The 17,408-nt window shown below is 39.6% G+C and overlaps 1 protein-coding gene across 1 annotated transcript in view; it reads left to right on the top strand.

The window, feature by feature from the left end:
- GALNT12 (polypeptide N-acetylgalactosaminyltransferase 12) overlaps positions 1–12,220 on the top strand; it is a 47,988-nt gene extending 35,768 nt beyond the window's left edge. The window contains exons 8-10 of the mRNA XM_074899382.1: positions 2,541–2,654; positions 9,314–9,469; positions 12,048–12,220. Coding sequence (XP_074755483.1) covers positions 2,541–2,654; positions 9,314–9,469; positions 12,048–12,185 — 408 coding nt within the window. The 3' untranslated portion in view covers positions 12,186–12,220. The remainder of the gene's footprint in view (positions 1–2,540; positions 2,655–9,313; positions 9,470–12,047) is intronic.
- Positions 12,221–17,408: the final 5,188 nt, after the last annotated feature.

The following is a 17,408-nucleotide window of genomic DNA, read 5'->3' as shown; positions in this document are numbered from 1 at the left end:
ACTTAAACAGTGTATTCTCATTCAACAAATGAAAAATATTACCATCACAAATTCTCTCATACTTTTTTCTGCTTTGGAACAGAGGATAGATTTTACTATTTTTTTGCATAAATGGTGCTGTGGTCAGATTTTCAAATCTGATTATTTTCAAATCTTTGTCATTTCAAATCAGGTTATTTAACAGCTTAGTATGCACTATTCCCACAAACTTGATCTTCAATATTTATTAGGCTTCCTGATGAAGTGCTGGGTGTAAAACAAACTGGAAGAACCAGTTTGAAATATGGACCGTGTACGTTTAGGAATATGTCTGCATGTATCACAAGCATTTATGCATGAAAGAGAAAAATGAGAGAACATACGTGGTAACATCCTGGGAGTACAGGCTCAGTTTTGAACCATCTGAAATGAAGCTTAAGTTAGTAATCTTTTACACAGCTTTCGTTTTGTTGTCTGTATTTGGCCATTACATAACATGCGTAGGAGTTACCGTAGTTCTGGAGGTGCACGGCATTTTAAAATAGATTATTTAAAATTCCAGGCCACAAAAGGGAGCACATGCTTGAGCACATGCTGGGGGCTGACAGCAAAGAGCACGCGCTTGGAGTGGTGGCAGAGGTGTTGGGTTGTCTGAAAGGGCACCACAGATAAGGGCTTTGCTGCATTTATCTTCCCTTGGAGCCAGGCAAAGTCATACGTTATTAAACATACTAATGAGAGACCCTCTGATCCTGAGGACAGCTGCTGACAACAACCAAAACCAATTTACGTTTTTAGAGATACAATTACCATTTTTAAGTGGTTATGACTTTAAGTTGACATTTCTTGATGTGGAATGTAGAAACATGAGAAGCTTATTGTTTGGTTTATGTAGTTCCATGGTACTGTTAAAAATAATTTGTAAAAGAGACTTTTCCTTCCTGTTTTTGTAAGTGTATTTCTTGCCTAGTGCTATGAAGGTAAACAAAATGTCGTCTTCTGACAGCTCGAGGAGGGGTACAGTGATCTAGTGAGTTCCCATCAAGCCAAGCAGCACTTATAGAGAGGGTGCCCAGGGGTTTCTTTTGCTTCTGGTAAACTTGGGCACTAAAACTAAGGATGAATTTTATCACACAACAAATTCAGATGTTAGTTTATCCAGTACTGAAAAATTACACCAAATGCTTAGTGGAAACATGTTCAGAGAGGAATTAAGAGGCAAAGCCTGTAAAGGTAGGGCTTCAGTCCTACATTTATACATTTAGCTCCGACAGGAGAGCCTCACAGCTCCAGCAGCCCTGCAAGGGGCCCCAAGCCATGGCGGCTCGGTGGTCCTCGCCAGCCCCCCAGTGTATTGCTGTTGCCTTGGGCTGGCAGCCCAGGCATGCAGAGCACTGAGCTCTTGGCTGTCTTTCAGCAGGAGTGGTCACAAAGCAGTGGAAAGAAGACATCGTGTAGCAATAAAAGTAGAAGTTGGGAAAGCAAAATATATGTAGAACACAAGTATTTAATTTTCCAGCTTGTGTGGTTTGCTCTGTGGTGGGTCCTGCGAGGTTTGTCTTGTTTGTTTGGTTTTAGCCTTCTGCAATCCCTCCGTGTCCCCTCATTCTCCACATTAAGAACTGAGGATACAATTATGGTGACTAGGGAAGAGTGGTGAAATTACACCTTGCTCGAGTAACTCTTCTGAGATTTACTCTGTTTGTTCTTTTTGTCTGTGATTATAATTACACTCCCTAATGGGGACATTCAGCTTGAACCTGTGTTTACAGAACTTGTTTTGCTCTGTGTAATTTTAAATTTGGTTAAGTGGCTAATACTAGGAGTCGGTAATTGTTATGGCATTGCTTAACTTACTTTAAGTTACTTTTGCCTCCTGGATACTTAAATGCAAATCCTGGTTAATTAGCCTGATGTTTTTAATACCTGATAACAATATTTTAAAATTTAATCTAAAAGTTATGCACCTATTCTGTCAGAGATAAGCAATGATAGTAAAGAATGTTTAATATCACACCTAGTGTTTCTTTCCAAAGATATATCTTGCCCACTTTGATGATTTCTGGTCTTAAAATCTGTCTGCTTGTTCAACCTCAAGAGGGTACTGGAGTCCTTTCAAAAATTAATCCTTCTTATATCTCCCATTTGACAAAGTGGGAAAAGTATGTAGTCTTCATAAGAAAATTGAAAGTAGGTCCTGGGCCGGGGGAAAGACATGGCAGACTCTTTTGTTCCGCATGAATTGCTGGCTTTTTGGGTTTCAGCACAGCTTTTCGTAGTTCCTGTCTACTTCATCTGCAAATACACTGGAACATGGTGTCACTTCTAGGGGAAGCCATTGTGTCTGGCTGCTTTAATGCCCAGAGTCAGGATGGTTCCAACAGTTTTACTTCACATTAGTCAGAGAGATGTTGCCATTGGATCCATTTGATCTAATCCCATTAATTTGCACTAGCTCTGAGATACAAACCTTACAGCCCAGCAGGATGTGTGTAAAGTCACTACAGTCTATCTTCCTTACTTTGGATTAATACTTTAAAATATTATTTTGTTTTGATTAGCTGAAGAATAGAGGAATGGCAAACTTCTGCTTTGATTATAACCCTACAAATGAACATCAAGTAACTGGACACAGGATCATACTATACCCATGTCATGGCATGGGACAAAATCAGGTAAGATTCATTTTTTATTTTCATTTTGACTAACACTGTTGTTGTAATGTAAAAAAGTACGGTAAAGGCATTGCAGTAGGGCTGAGAGAATGTTTCCACAGCAAGGTGATCTTAGATCTACTTGTGGTTCTTGCACTGAATGCTTTTAACTTTGATATATCTTCAGGTTAAATTTTCTTCATTCTGAAGACATGTCTACCCAGACCAGGCAACTCCTGCATACCTTAATTATACCTTTCCACAGACCTCATTAGCAGGGGTTAATAGCAGAGCAGTGCAGCTGTAGTGCTTATAGGCCAGTGTTCACTCACCTCCAGCTGGTCTTGGGCAGACCAAGCACATCATGGGCTTTTGTCTGTCCACATTTCCAAAGCCCTCAATACTGCCAACTGCAAACCTCACCTAGCCTGTGTCTGTCATCATGCCTCTTCCTGCCTGTCTAAATGCACAAGAGGTTTTGGATGTCATTTTCCCCTGTACTCCACTCTACAGAAATGTCCTCCCGGGCTTGGGATCCACTATCCTGGAGAGCAGGGATCCCGTCTAACACTTGTTCTCTTGTTTTTAACTTCTGAAGCTGAAAATGCTTGCTGGTATCTTTCTCCACGCTGATTGAAACTGTGTGCAGCAGGGTTTAGTTATGATACCCGTAAAGCTGTCTGCATAATGCTGTGGTAAAAGTGTTTGGGGCACCATGTGCCAATATATAATGGCTATTCTGCATGGGTTTGAGTGGCCACCTTCTAGCATTGAGGTTTGCTGTTTGATGTGTGACATAACATGTACTTGTCTGTCTAGCTTGATTTTTGGCTTCTAACCCAGATTAGACTATATGGCATGCTCCTAGTTGGGAGGGGTGAAGAGATATGCAGGGTCTTGTTGAGAGTAAGTACAGAACTGTGTGACAGTTTGGGTGGCTTGACTAGGTTTTTTAAGGAAATTAATCCAAACATTCAATTAGGAAAGGAAAAACAAGTTTGGAAAAGAACCAGAGATGTGGCATATAAGCAGTGTTATCTGTTCTTTTTCTGAATTCTGCTTTAAAAAAATATAAAAGCTTGAGGAGTGAAAAACAAATCTGTATTGAGGAGAAAGCTTCTAACATGAATTGCATTTTACATGAGAAAAGGAAAACAACAGTCTGAGCACTGTGCTTTGGATTTTAAAAGAAAGTAGATTTGTTTCTGATAGCAAGTTTATTATCTTAAGTATTAGAACTTTTATTTAGTATTATTTATTAGTTTATGTCTTAACTTTCCTAATGTTTCTGCCCTGGAGGGCAGGAGGAGAATCTTGTGTCATAAATGCCAAAGTTCTTGTTACTGACAGGTCTATGTCAAGAATGCTAAGCCATACCACACCAACCCATTTTATCTCCTCAGTTCATCTCCACGCCCAAATTAAGCATACTTCTATATAGATGTTAAGTTTGTAATCACATAACCTAGTTAAGCCACTTTCTTATGAGGAAGAGTTGATTGTTTTTGTAGATTAATAAGTATTTCATGTATGGGATTACATGCTCACATGCAAAAGGTATTTATAGATTTTTTATTTTTTTTTTCCCTTGTATTACAGATTGCAGAGAGGAGAGGGGTTGAATCTTTCTGTATTGCTCTGAGCAAAAAAGTTTATTTAAATTTTGTCCTTTCCACCAAGAAAAAAGAAAGACATAGAATAAAAGGTGAAAGCAGAAGAGAAGTACAATTCAGAGATGAATTCTTATGAGATGACATTTTTACAGTTATCCTTTGTTTAGCTAGCACTAAAAGATTAACTGAATTTACTGCAAAGATACGACATCACTGGATATTAATACTGTTACGTCTCTGTTGATGGCGATGCATCAGCATACCTGCAATAGCAGGCACTCAACTGAGAGCTGTGATGCTGTTGGAGCTGTGCAATTAGTGCTCCCTCTGCTGACATCCAGGCGGCAGGAGGAAGGAGAAATGGAGAAACTACCAGACTGCAATATAAACTTATAAAAGAAAATATGAGATGACACAAGAGAATTAGCCTGAGGAGGGAAGGCCCAACACAGGAAGTGGGCAAAACAGTATTAGTGATATGGGCACAAGGCATGGGAGGGCTGACATGGGAGCAAGTGAAAGAGGGACAAGGTGACAGAGGGCAGAAGTAGTCTGGGACAGAGTTAGGGCAACGGACGAGGAGCAGGGAATGCGTGACAGAGGAAGTAGTAGTTAGGAGCTACAGAGAGGGAGCATGAAACAAGCAGAATCACTGGAGACCCCTTTAGTAGAAAGGGGCAGGGGGACTGAATGTGAGAGCAGAGATACCAGTTAGCAAATGGAGGCATGAGTAGGGGTGACAGGTAAGTAGTTGCATGAGGGGTGGACAGCAGGAAGAGCTGTGGGTGGAGGAACAGAGAGAAGCTAAAATAAGACAAGACATAGAAGCACAAGTGAGATGGGAAATGGACATAGGGATTGCTGAATTTGCACCTCCTTCTTCTGCCTCATAAATAGCTGTGAAATCTATCAGCAAGATATTTGTCTCCATTTCCTTTCCGTCTCCTGTCCCTTTTGACAGTCGTTCTTAAAAGGTAACAGGCTGGTGGTGTGAATTCCTTAGCTCAGTTGGCAGGTGACAGTGGCAGGACTGAAACAGTCCAATCTCCCACATGTACATCCCCCACTGTCAGCTGACGGAACTGATGGTGACAAGGTTGGTCATCCTCTAGTTCTATCAACTCCAAGGAGAGCAAGGCATGTCAGCACACAGTTTCACAGATGTTTACTGACAATAGTCAGCCTTTAACTTCTGTTTTGCCCTTGGGAGGGAATTTGCCACCCTAATCACAAGCTCTACAGCTTTAGCAGCAAACCCTCATTACAGAGCTTCACTCCTGTTCCTGTCCTGCACCATATGTCACAGAGAGCTCCTGTTTCTCTACTCCATGCTATTTAACACTTTCTTTTCCATGCTGGCTGGCTTCCAGTCTTTCTCTAATGCCCTTTCTCTGTCTCTCCCCTCACCAGTTACTACCTACACTAGGTTATGTTTTGCACCTTTTCACATGCCTTTCTTCCTTCCTGGCTAGCTCCCATTTTTAATCCTCTAGTTGTCTCATCCCTTCCTCCTGTTGCAGAGTTTTGTTCCAGCATTCATCACTTTCTTCCTCAGATAGTGTTACTCCCTGCTGCACATTCACACTGTCTCATGGTATCAAGGAATAAAGTTTATCCTCAGGAGTACAGCTCAGTGAAGTTATTCTCCAGAAACATCTTGATAGGATTTAACATTAATGAAGGTTAACTTGGTCAGCCACTGGTCTTACACACCAGTACATCCATCCTCTGGCATGGTATGCTTGTGGCAGGTGGCTGCTTATGTAGGGGACAACTGCAAGAGTTCTTTTCACTGGAAGCAATTCTCCACTTAGAGTGACCTCTGTGTTCACTGTGTCAAGAGGAGAGAGCTCCGTGCTCTCAATTATTTATAAAGGCCAGCACCTGCTCCCATTTTATGTCTCAGTAAGTAAAACCACTCTCAGAAAACTAAGGTCCCTGATAATTGGCTGCTATTTTTCCTTGAATCCATGGCCAAAGTGAGAGGGTACCCTTTAGCCCTTTTGAGTTGCTTTTGTGTCAGCCTTAAGAAAGCTAACTGTGGATTGTTTAAAATTAGTATGTTCCATTATACCAAGAAGGTGAGGATATGACTGTGATAGGAGCTGAGTGTGTATGGAAGAGAGGCAGAAAATATGCAAAACATTGACTAGTTGGTGCTTGCACCTCAGGCTGCTGATGTTTTATGGAAGTGTCTGCCCCAGTAGATGAGAATGAAAGGCTTTGAAATTCAACACCCATAAAGCCCATTGCCCTTCTTGGTATGGTTGCGAAGTGGTATAGAGGGCACCAGTGTGTGATAGCAGGAAGCTAACCTGGGATGGTAAGAGGATGGGAAGACACTAAGCAGCCTGTTTTGTCTGACAGTACCCTCTAATATTTCCATTTGCAACTGATAGATATGAGGCAAATAGGGAGAGACAAAAGCTTAGCAAAGCCATTGGGTTTTCTGTGAAAGGGGTATCAGACTTGGTATAACCTTTCTGCTGGTTCTACCCATCAAGTGCAAACTTCTTCCTGCATGCAGAAGAGCAGTAGCCAGGCACAGAGAGGGATGATGGTGGTTTTTAGGGTCTGGTGAGATCTCTCATTCCACAGAGCACTGACGCAGCTGGGATATATCCCGTAGATTGCTCAGAAACGGTAGGCACTGGATAAAAGGCCTTATCAAGTTTCCCAGTAGCACTTAAGGGAATCTACTGGTTCTCTGAAGAACAGAAATGCAGTAAGGCTACTAGTTACTAGTCCATGGATCATTTTGAAAATGCTTCCTTTCTGTCCACATAAGCCACTGGGCAAGGAAAGAGCACTGTTCACTTTTTGAGGATGAAGAGATTTATATCATGTATTACCGGAGCTTGAAAAAGCCCAAAGCCTGAAGTATTTATTCCATTTAAAGCAGTATAGGGTAAAGAAATGTATAATGTTCATTGGGCAAGGAGGCAGGAGGGCTTGGTTGCTAATACTGTAACTGCATTCCTTAATGTTGTCTGGAAATTAACCATTTTACTTGCTCTTCTCTTCCAAAATCTGGTGCAAGTCCTTGAGAGGCCGTTCCAGAAGGACATCAGTAGTAAGGAGTGCTCTGACCTAGTAGCTGCTCCATCTACTCTTGATGCATCTCATACAATCAGCAGCTTGCAGGCTTTCACTGATACTGAATATAAATTGCTGAAAAGAGTTATTATATCTAATAAATCCACTAATGAGTAAGGCTCTAAACGTGGCCTTGTAAAAGTGGCAGCTGTAAAAATCTATCCATCCAGACACAAATGAGCAGGAGTGAAGCATTTTCTTTATTCACGAGTTGTAGGCTTAAAATGTGTGCCCTTGTAGCTCACTGTGGTGTGCAAAGTAGCAGGCTTTCCACATGCCAATCAGATACTGAAGCTGGGAACTAAAGCCTGAAGACCCAGGGAATAGCCCCTGCCTATTAGGGTAAAAAATAATAGTAATAGTAATAATAATAAAAAAAAAGGGGGCCAACTTTATCACAATTGACTTTTGTTGATTATGAGATATTTCTGGCATAAAGCAAATGTTGTAAAGATAGTGCAGCCTACCTCACAGGAACAGGTCTTAGCACTATGTTTAAAGGGGAAATTGGGGTCTCCTGGGTGTTAGGTCGGCAAGTAGACTTGAAGTAGCTTTCTTGAAACACTCACTTCCCTTCACAGTTTACCATAAATGAATGGTGTCAAACAGATTAATTGTGGGGGCGTCAGTCACTTGCACCACTGACAGGAAAAAAAAAAAAAAAAGGCCATGAAGCTCTAAAGGCTGATGCAGTAGGCAGCACTGGTCTGCGTTTGGCTGTGAGAGCCACCTCAGCAGAGAAATTCCTGATTGTGATAAAAACAGGGACAGATTTTGTGAAACAACTACCATCAGTGTAATCTAGATCAGAGCTCTTACACCTGGAAATGGATGACTGCAGACTTTGTAATCACATGGTCTTGTTTACATTAAAACCCCATTTGCAGTTTCTGTTTCAAGGATAATTAGCCTTGGTGATTGTTAAGGATGGCTTTGTGGTAAGTTCAAGTATACACAATATTTCTGAATTGGTACAGCCTGCTTCACATGGCCTTACAGTGTCTTTCTACAGGGGTGAAACAAAGTAAGAGGATTCCTTCTCTCACTCATCCTTTGATTGGTTTCCACTAATTCAGCTATAACTATTGGTAACAAGCAATTTTTGACATGTATAAAATTCTTCTCTACTGAGTAGAACCTAAATCAGATCTAAACACATATCCATGAACTGTAGTCATATAAATTATTTACAGGTGTGCTAAACACAAGCAACTCTCAAACTCTGCTACTCTTTAATGAGGTCCAAAATTTGGCAAAAGTCCTTGATAAATACAAAAATGTTAAGGAAGTCTTCTACCATAATTGCTACAGAAGCCAAGACATTTTATAGCAGGTTCAGAACACCTCTGTAGAGTATTATACAACAAACAAAGCCAGTAAATTCTCTTTAATAAAGTTCTGTTTGTGTTTAAAAGCAGCTGTAGCTGATCTGCTTCAAATAGTATCTTAAAATGTTATATAATAAAATGCTAATCACCATGCATCCTGAGTACTTTGTAACTAGAAATGAACCTTGACCAAACTGCATTTGAACTATGCAGTGAGCAACTCCTTTAATTAAAAGTAACATTGTTTTGTGACAACTGAATTAAGAAGGCATAATGTCAGGCTATAAACTGTTTTCCATCCTATTTTTAAGGATTATCTAGAATGTGAAAGTAGAATATTACAGTCGAATTTTGTAAGTTATTTAATGCTGGAATGTCTGTTTTCCAGGACATTTATTCAGCATTTCATACATTTTTAAGTGCTACCAGTGTAAAGCAGTGTTGTGGAGAGAATGATTTTTGTAAAATAGTAAGTAAACAGCAGAAATTAAGGCTCCTTGAATGTTTTTGGCAGAATTTCTCTCCACGGCAGCAACTTTAATATGTGAATTTAATTATAGTATCTTAGTATATCCTCCTTTATAAATACTTTGTGTACATGTGAAATGACTGTTGTCCTTTGTTTCTTCTCTTGGGTTTGTAGTTTTTTGAGTACACATCCCATAATGAAATACGTTACAACACCCGACAGCCAGAAGTCTGTGCAGCAGTCGATTCGGGGACCGACTACTTGACAATGTACTTGTGTGAAGAAAATGTCCACAGTGTTCCTGAAAACCAGAAGTTTGTTTTTAGAGAGGTATGTGCGTCTGCTTGGTTTTGGGTTTGGTTATTTTTGAGAGTGGGTGGAAGAATTATTGAGGTTTTTTGTTATCTTACTGCCTTTACAGCATGCAGGCACCTGCATAGATATCTGGGAGAAATATCTTGGATTTTAATATCTGAACATAGAACCAGGTAGAAGCAGTACATACGTGAAGACTACGCCAGTCATAAAGAATAGGAAGATGAGATGAAGGAAAGTGCCCTTCTTAACCTCAGAGGGGCTGGGAAGGTTGGCAGAGGTCTCTCTTTGCCCTGTCCACATCTAGCACTTTTTGTGAGCTGCTCAGTTCTGTCTCACATCTCACCCTTACTGTCTTCTCCTGAGAACTGAGGTGCCTCCATATACCCCTTCCCCAGCCAGTCTCATGGCTGGCCTACTTCTGCTCTCCTTTCATTGACTTCTTCTATTTCCCTGTATTCATACCACCATGTATCCTTGATACTTCACATACCACCATTACATGACACTGTAATGTCAAGTAATGTTGTGTAATTTGATGCACCATCAAAAAATACCTTCCACCCTACTCCTGCCCCTATACAGGACACATCTTACTGGCTGTGGAGTCTCAGCAGATCTGTGCCTCTCTTCTTCAGCCTCAATGCCTACACCCCAAAGGGTGAGAAGTATGGAGTATATTTAATAAACATAACATGTGATCTTAGAAAACCTTGTGTTCAGTAGTTTTTGATCTCTGAAGGAGTTCCTGGATGCCTGAGAGAAAATAAATTGGATGAAAAATGATGGCCTTGGTCAGGTTCTGGAGTATTATTATTTGGTTAAGGGAAAAGGTCACATAATATATCAAAATGCTATATTTACATAATGTGTCGGCATAATGCATCTAAACTTTTACAGGCTCCATGGTTGACAAATTTCATGCTTAGATACTACCACCAGTGATAGGTGGCAGAGTAAATTCTACAGAAGAATGTGAGAACTCTTGTCCATTCATTAAATCTAGTCCAGACTAAAGTTCACAGTGATATTACTGAGTAAAACAAAATATTTAAAAGCCTGACTATAAATGACATTTCATTTTTAATGCTGACTTTTAACAACATTTTTCAAGGTCATATGCATTAATCCCTAAGATGACATATACTGAGCAACCATCAGTCACTTCAGGAAATAACTGAGAAAGCACAGTTTCGTAACATGTGTTTCCACTGCATTCCTAACCATTAATTTTTATCTGAAACTTTAGGAATTATTTTAATAAATCCTCTTCCTTTCTCATGATGAATTTGTGTCTCTGTGATTTGAACATACTGCTCTGCTCTCATTCCTCCTCTTCTTTTTGCATTAAATCATTAGTCCCCACCTTTCAAGGCAAGTGATGGGTGAGATGTCAGTACCACATTTCTCTTGGTTTGTGTGGAGAAGTGTCAGACACTGGAAAAGCTGTCCTTATAGATGTAGCATAATCAAAAGATTTGAACAGCCTTCCCAGCAGCCTGGCAAGAATTAAGTTCTTATGGGCACCGAGTCAAAAATGAGTGAGGCAGATACGATACTGATTAGTCCATTCAAAAATTTGAATTATCGTGACAGAAATGGGAAAGTCATTCAGCAGCTAAGTCTGTCAGCAAGCCCATAAGCAAGCACACACTGCTGGGCATCAGGGGCTGCGGTTCAAGGCACAATTGGTGCGACACTCCTGATGATGGAAGGAGCAGACTTTCAAAGGAGTCAGGGTTGTGCTCGGAAACAGGGCATTTTTCTTTGGAAGCTGCCAGAGGCTTTGGAAATGGTTACATGTAGGAGTGTCACCTGGGCCAAAGGAATGGTCTCAGAGAAGGGCAGTTCTCCACAGCTGGCTCTGCTGCCTTTTTGCAGCTTGCTATCCTAGTTGACAGTGCTCCTGAATTGGAGCAAGTGTTGTGAACTGGATATGAAATGTTCTTGGAGACTCCCATAATAGGAGGGCCTGAGGCCTCAAAATGTATTCTTTGTGGAGTCTGAATGTGGGGGCCTCTCAGACCTTACACCTCTCAGGCAGCTGTGCTGCCCTCCGGCAAGGCAAGATAACTCCTCACATATCTGCAGGCAAGGGGGGGCACGCTTAGATATTTTTGCCTTTTCCACTAAAAATACACCCTTGTGAAGAAAGGGGAATTTTTTTTTTTTTTTTTTTCCTAAAAATATATCCAACATCTACACTTGCCTAACAATAGTTACATTTTACTTGCAGGATGTGCAATAAGTTGATGAATTCGGGTAATAGCTGTACTTGGCTTTGATCTCTGACCATATTCTGGTGCAGTAACAAAAGACAATGAAAGTGAATAAAGTTAGCACATCCTTTACAGGCTTAGATGTTAAGACACTGATCACTCTAAAGCAACGCTAATGTAAGTTTAAAAGTAGGGTCTTTTTATAATGTTTCAGAGATCCTCAAATTAGTCATTTTGGCTTCACTGCATGGCCCCATGAGAAGGATATGTATGGTATTTATTTGTTCTGAATGTTTTCTGTTACTTTTAAAACACAGTGAAATGCCTGTAATTTTTAGGACCTGAAAAGCAAAAATTATTTCTGTCTTTTGTAGGATGGTACCTTGTTTCATCTACAAACTCAGAAGTGCGTACAAGCAGAGTCAAACGCTTACAATGGTAACCCAGCACCGTTGTTACGACCGTGTACCAACTCAGACTACCAAAAATGGTTCTTCAAAGAAAGAAGTTGATTGAGATGTCATCTAGGATATAGCTGAATATGAAATTGTGCTCTTTCTAGTCAGCAGTTAGCCTTTTGAAAATCACATAAGTGATATATTTTTGTATGGAAAGAACTGTAATTAGTTTACAAGCCTTGGATTTCATTTTCTGGAGCATTAAAAGGCACTAAGCATTGAGAGCTACGTAAAGTAGGTCCACTGGTTATATCATGCCACGGAATCTGCTCCTTTTATCTCTTTGGCAGCTACGTAACTGCTCCTGAAGTGTCTTAGTTTCTTTTCACAAGTGACGATACATTTTTTTAAATCTACTGTGTGAAAGTAAGGCAGTCAAAATAATTGCACTAATGTTATCTGCCAATAACTTAAAATGTTTATTTTTCTACTAAAACATTCTGCAGTTAGGCCTTTTAACAGATATTAGTTAATAATTCTTCTTGTCTTTTAAATACCAAGAAAGTAAGTGTAGGCCAGATTCTGCCCTAAGTGACTACCACAAAACCCTCACTGTGTGGATTTGCACATGAAGGCAGAGTAGGTCTGCATGTTTTTGCACAAATAACAATCTAGATGCATACAGATTGCACATGCTTGACAATACTATACATTAAATGTTGTGACAGTTTTAGATGCTCATGGCACTTGTCGAGTTTCTAATAATGCTTAAGTCTGGTTTTGGAGTAAATTGGGGATTTCTCAAATAAGACAACAATATTTAAAGGTGATGCTCTGGGAAAAGTTATTTAGGTTCACATGGATCTAGCTATGTGGCTGTGTCCCAGACTGCACAACTTACTTCAACATGATGTGGATTTTCAACATTCATAAACTCGCAAGATCAGACCTAGCAATAATTCTTTTGACAAATTTCAAAATTACAGTTAGAGAAAGTGAATCTAACAAACTGTATCTTTCTTTAAATTGTAAATGTTTAAATGGTTCATGTAAAAATGATTGAATGAACAAAAATGTTTTTGCAACTAATTGGTATGATACACAGCTGATATTAATACAGAAAGGATTGTCTTTCAGGTATAACTTGCATTTTGTCTGGGGACTCCTTTTCTGAGAGGTTGGCCATGTCAACACATACAGCCCTATTGAAAACATGGGGTTTAATCTGCACCGGTACAAGATGTTTTCTGCCATGGTGTGGGACCTGTCTTACCCAATCAGACAAGCAGTGTGTACAGCAATATATTTTGTCATTGAACATCATCATTACAATGTTGATTAAAAGGGTTTCAGCTCATAAGGAAAGTTTCTTTCTGTATCAGCTGGAGGTATGCTTATGTGTAGAAGCATGAAAATTTCAACCTTTTTCCCCTCAGAAGTCTTGGCATCTGTTTCTATTACTTTTGGATGTGTTTTGTTATTTGCCTTTGTTCATGTTTTCTATTAAAAATGTACAGCCTTTTCTTTGAATTCTCATAAACTCATGCCATTTTGGCATACCTATTTATATGATTGGGGTGTGGGACTGGGTTTCTGCCTGTATGAGATGCATATGTAGGTTCTTCAAAGGTCTTTCTAAACCCATGTAGATAGAATGTTTTTGTGAGCACCTTTACAGTTTTGTCTCTGTGGGATGGACTGATGAAAATGATGTTAGAATTAATAAAATATTTTGTGATTCAGTAGAGTGGGAACTGTGTTTACAACTTTTTTTTTTTTTTTTTTCTTCTCATGGTCAGTGGTTTTAATCATTGCTCTGATCTCTTAGGCTCTGATCCCTGTAGCACCTGGGAGAAGACAGTTTTATTTTATGGTCTCTCAAGTTTCCTTTCCTGAACTCAGTAATGCTTCTGTACACCTGTTAGCAGCAGTGGTGTGCACTTTGTGGAGTCACAAATCAAAACTGGGTGGCTGCATGAGAGAACTGTGCTAGCTCTAGCAACACAGCAAGGATTTTCTATTAACTTCTGATTTGCCTTTTTGACTGTTGATTGAATTACATTAGTAAGTTAATGAGAGCCCAGCTATTAACAGTTGTAGACAAAAGTCTCATTGACCTCCATGGTCAATGAGTTTAGTATTTTAGTTCCAAGATTCCATCATCAGGTGGTGGCATGGAAATGAAACTTAATAATTGGAAATTAGTTTCCATACGTCTTCCCACTCCGCACTTGTTTTAGAGGGAAGTATTGATGTTTTGGTCTTCTGGTGACATGCAGCTGATCTGTTTTCTCATATATCTGTGAACCTGCTAGCTTGGGTTGCATATTTGCTAGGCAAATGTACTTATGCTGAGTTCAATAACAGACACTGAGCATAGCAACGTCACCAGCTTGCTCCCCTTACGTTGGTCTTTTAGTCTACTTACCCTTTTTCCTCCTTGTTATCATTTCTCAACTCACTGGAATTGTATAATGTTTGGCTTCAGGTTTTGAGGCTGAAGGACTCTATCAAGCATGTGAGTCACAATGCACATCTTCAGACTTCCTTTGCAGGAGGTCAGGGCTACCTCCTGAGGAATGGACTGTGGACTTTGGCCTTCTCCTGAGCAGAGAAGGGGCTGGATGTCTCACAGAAATGGAAAAATTGGAGGACTTCAGTCACAAATCAATACTTCATCTCGTTCTGGCCTCCTAGGGCTCTCTTTGAAAAAGAGAGAGGAACACTTTCCACATGGTCCAAATCAAGAGCCAGTAGGTCACCCCTTTCTTAGTATTCATCTTCCTTTTATACTTAGAGCCATGTGGTTCTTTTCCCCTTTGCAGCTAACCACGTGAAGCACCCATAAAGCCAAAACTTGCAACTCAAGTTTATTGATAACCTTAGATTAAAATAATGGGATACTGGCAGCACAAACTGGGAAATGTCAAGGGTCCTTCTTCCATTTTGTACCATCACTCTGTTCAAAAAAAAAGAAAGGACATTTTTTTAAATACAGAGAGATAAACTGAACAAATTGTCCTATGAAGGCATCATCGAAGTGCACAGTACGTCATATAAAATTCTAGGACAGAGATGAAGAAATCTGTCTTTCAAATGGATTTTATTTTTTCCTGGTTGCCTACCTAAAAATACAACCCATCCTGTGTTTACTACCCTTTTTTTAGGCATTATACTGGATTAGTATGATTCTGTATTCTCCCAGGTTCCTTCCCTTCCCCTTGTCTGATGTTCCTTGGATGTCTCTAGATATGGAGCATACTTGGCACAGAAGATTAAGCCAGAAGTATTTCACTAAACTGTGCAAAATGTTTTCCCAATTTTCCATCTCCTGTGTTGAATGCACCTTTTGAGGGGAGTAGTAATATGCAAGGAGTCTTTAATAAATTACCTGATGGTATTATCCCCGAAATGAGAATTTAGGGTTGTAAGTACTGATTGAACTTGCTGGTTTGTTTTGTTTTGTTTTTTTTTTTTAAATTAATAAAGAATTCATTTAAAAAAATGCTTATTTCTTAGTCTTTGTATTCCTTTATGAAAAAAATAATAAATTACAATCCAGATTGCAGTCTAGTGCCTGATTCTTTACCATATTTCTTTGAACTCATAGGTAATTTTTTTCTTTTATTCTTCTACTGTTCTCCTTTCATTTAAACATTGTGAGTCTTTGATGTGGACTAGAACTTACTGGCTTTTCACTTCAGCAGAAGGCACTATGTGAACCTTCCTTCTAAGAAATAAACGTCTAAAATCTCTGTATGTGAAGTCTTGACCAAACCTTTATAATGGAGGATTGTTAGAGCTTGCACAAACACCCAGAAACAACAGTCATTACTGTATTCACATCGGTCAACATGAATTGGAAACAGCATTTCTTGCTAGCTCTTCTGAAACAAAGACTCAAAACTCTGTTCAATTTTAGTTATAGGAAGTGATAAGATTTACTGGAAGGGGAAATCCATGTTGGTTGGTAACACCAGGAGTGATGGGACTGTGCTCCTGTTCCCTATGTATGAAAACACAGGCAGTTACACAGTGATACTGCTGGTCTGGTAACGCAAAAGCTGATGGTCTTTTCATTTAATTTGGATCTCTTAAAGCCTTTAGATACGGAGATTAATTTGAAGTTGAGCTTTGTGCTTATACCCTGATATAAAGACATATCAATCAAGATATCTAGAGAGACCATAGGGTTAGGATCATGCAGCTGTATATATATACTTGAGACTGGGTTTTTTTGGCAGTGTTTCAGGATGCTGTATAGGCTCATAACAAAGACAGCTTGACTATGCTAGCAAGTTAGCTGAGGTAGGTGGGACGGTCCTCAGGAAGGAGGGAAGAGGGGGACAGCAGAGCTCCTCTCATTCTGTTGGGGTGCTAACAGTTGACTGAAACAGTAATATCTGGGTTTGAATTAGAGCATTGCAGTATTGTTTCACTTCCCATTTACCAAGGAAAATAATTATGTATGTATATGCGGTACTGAAATTACTATGCCCAGATCAACAGTTTTCAATCTTTTCTTCAATCCATTACTCACTGACATTTGTATGAATAGACAAAGCCTGTTTAGACCAGTCCTAGTCAGCACTGACAGGAATGACGTGGCTGTAGATGACAGACTTTCAGAGGCTTCCAGGATTTCCAAAGGGGGTTGAAGACAAAAACAGGGCCAGGACCTTCTCTGTGACTTCTCCTAACTCCTAAAGTAAGAAGAAAGAAGATGGAAGATGCAGGAAGTGAGTCACTGGCCTGATGGGCAGCATGACACGTTTCATGTAGCATCAGAGCATCTCCCACAGTGGGAGAGGACTTACAGCAGATGTAATTTCTTTCTTGGCCATAAAGAAAAAATCAGTTTTCTGAGTTTCCTGAACCTGTCCATGCTCTGAAGATATTTCACTTGCAGGTGAAGAAAAAGTCAAGGGCGTCATACCGGTACAGATACTTAGGCCTGAAATTCATGAATTAGTACTCTGTGATGAGCAAATACAAAGAATCTATAAAGAGCAAAAATGTTAACTGTGCATACACACAGTGAGAAGACATAGTAATAACAGAGAGAAATTGGAAATTATTATTAGCAGGATGATACTTGACATAACTGTTTTTACTGAAATATAGTTGAAGGATTCCTGTGATTGAAATGCTGAAGTGACTGTGTAACATGCTGGGAAGAAAGTGACATTTGATTTTCGATCAAAGAACAGGATTTACAATTCTTGTGAACTGGTGGAATAAACAGATACAGAGGGTATCTAGTGTAGATCACCAAATAAGAATATAAAGCCTTTTTGCATAACAGGTAAAGGATGTGTGCTACTTTAGAGATTTCAT

The sequence above is a fragment of the Athene noctua genome, chromosome 2, assembly GCF_965140245.1.
Source record: "Athene noctua chromosome 2, bAthNoc1.hap1.1, whole genome shotgun sequence".
In the NCBI taxonomy this organism is placed as follows: domain Eukaryota; kingdom Metazoa; phylum Chordata; class Aves; order Strigiformes; family Strigidae; genus Athene; species Athene noctua.
Note: the sequence above shows the minus strand (reverse complement) of the source record. Positions and strands in the feature narration are given on the sequence as shown.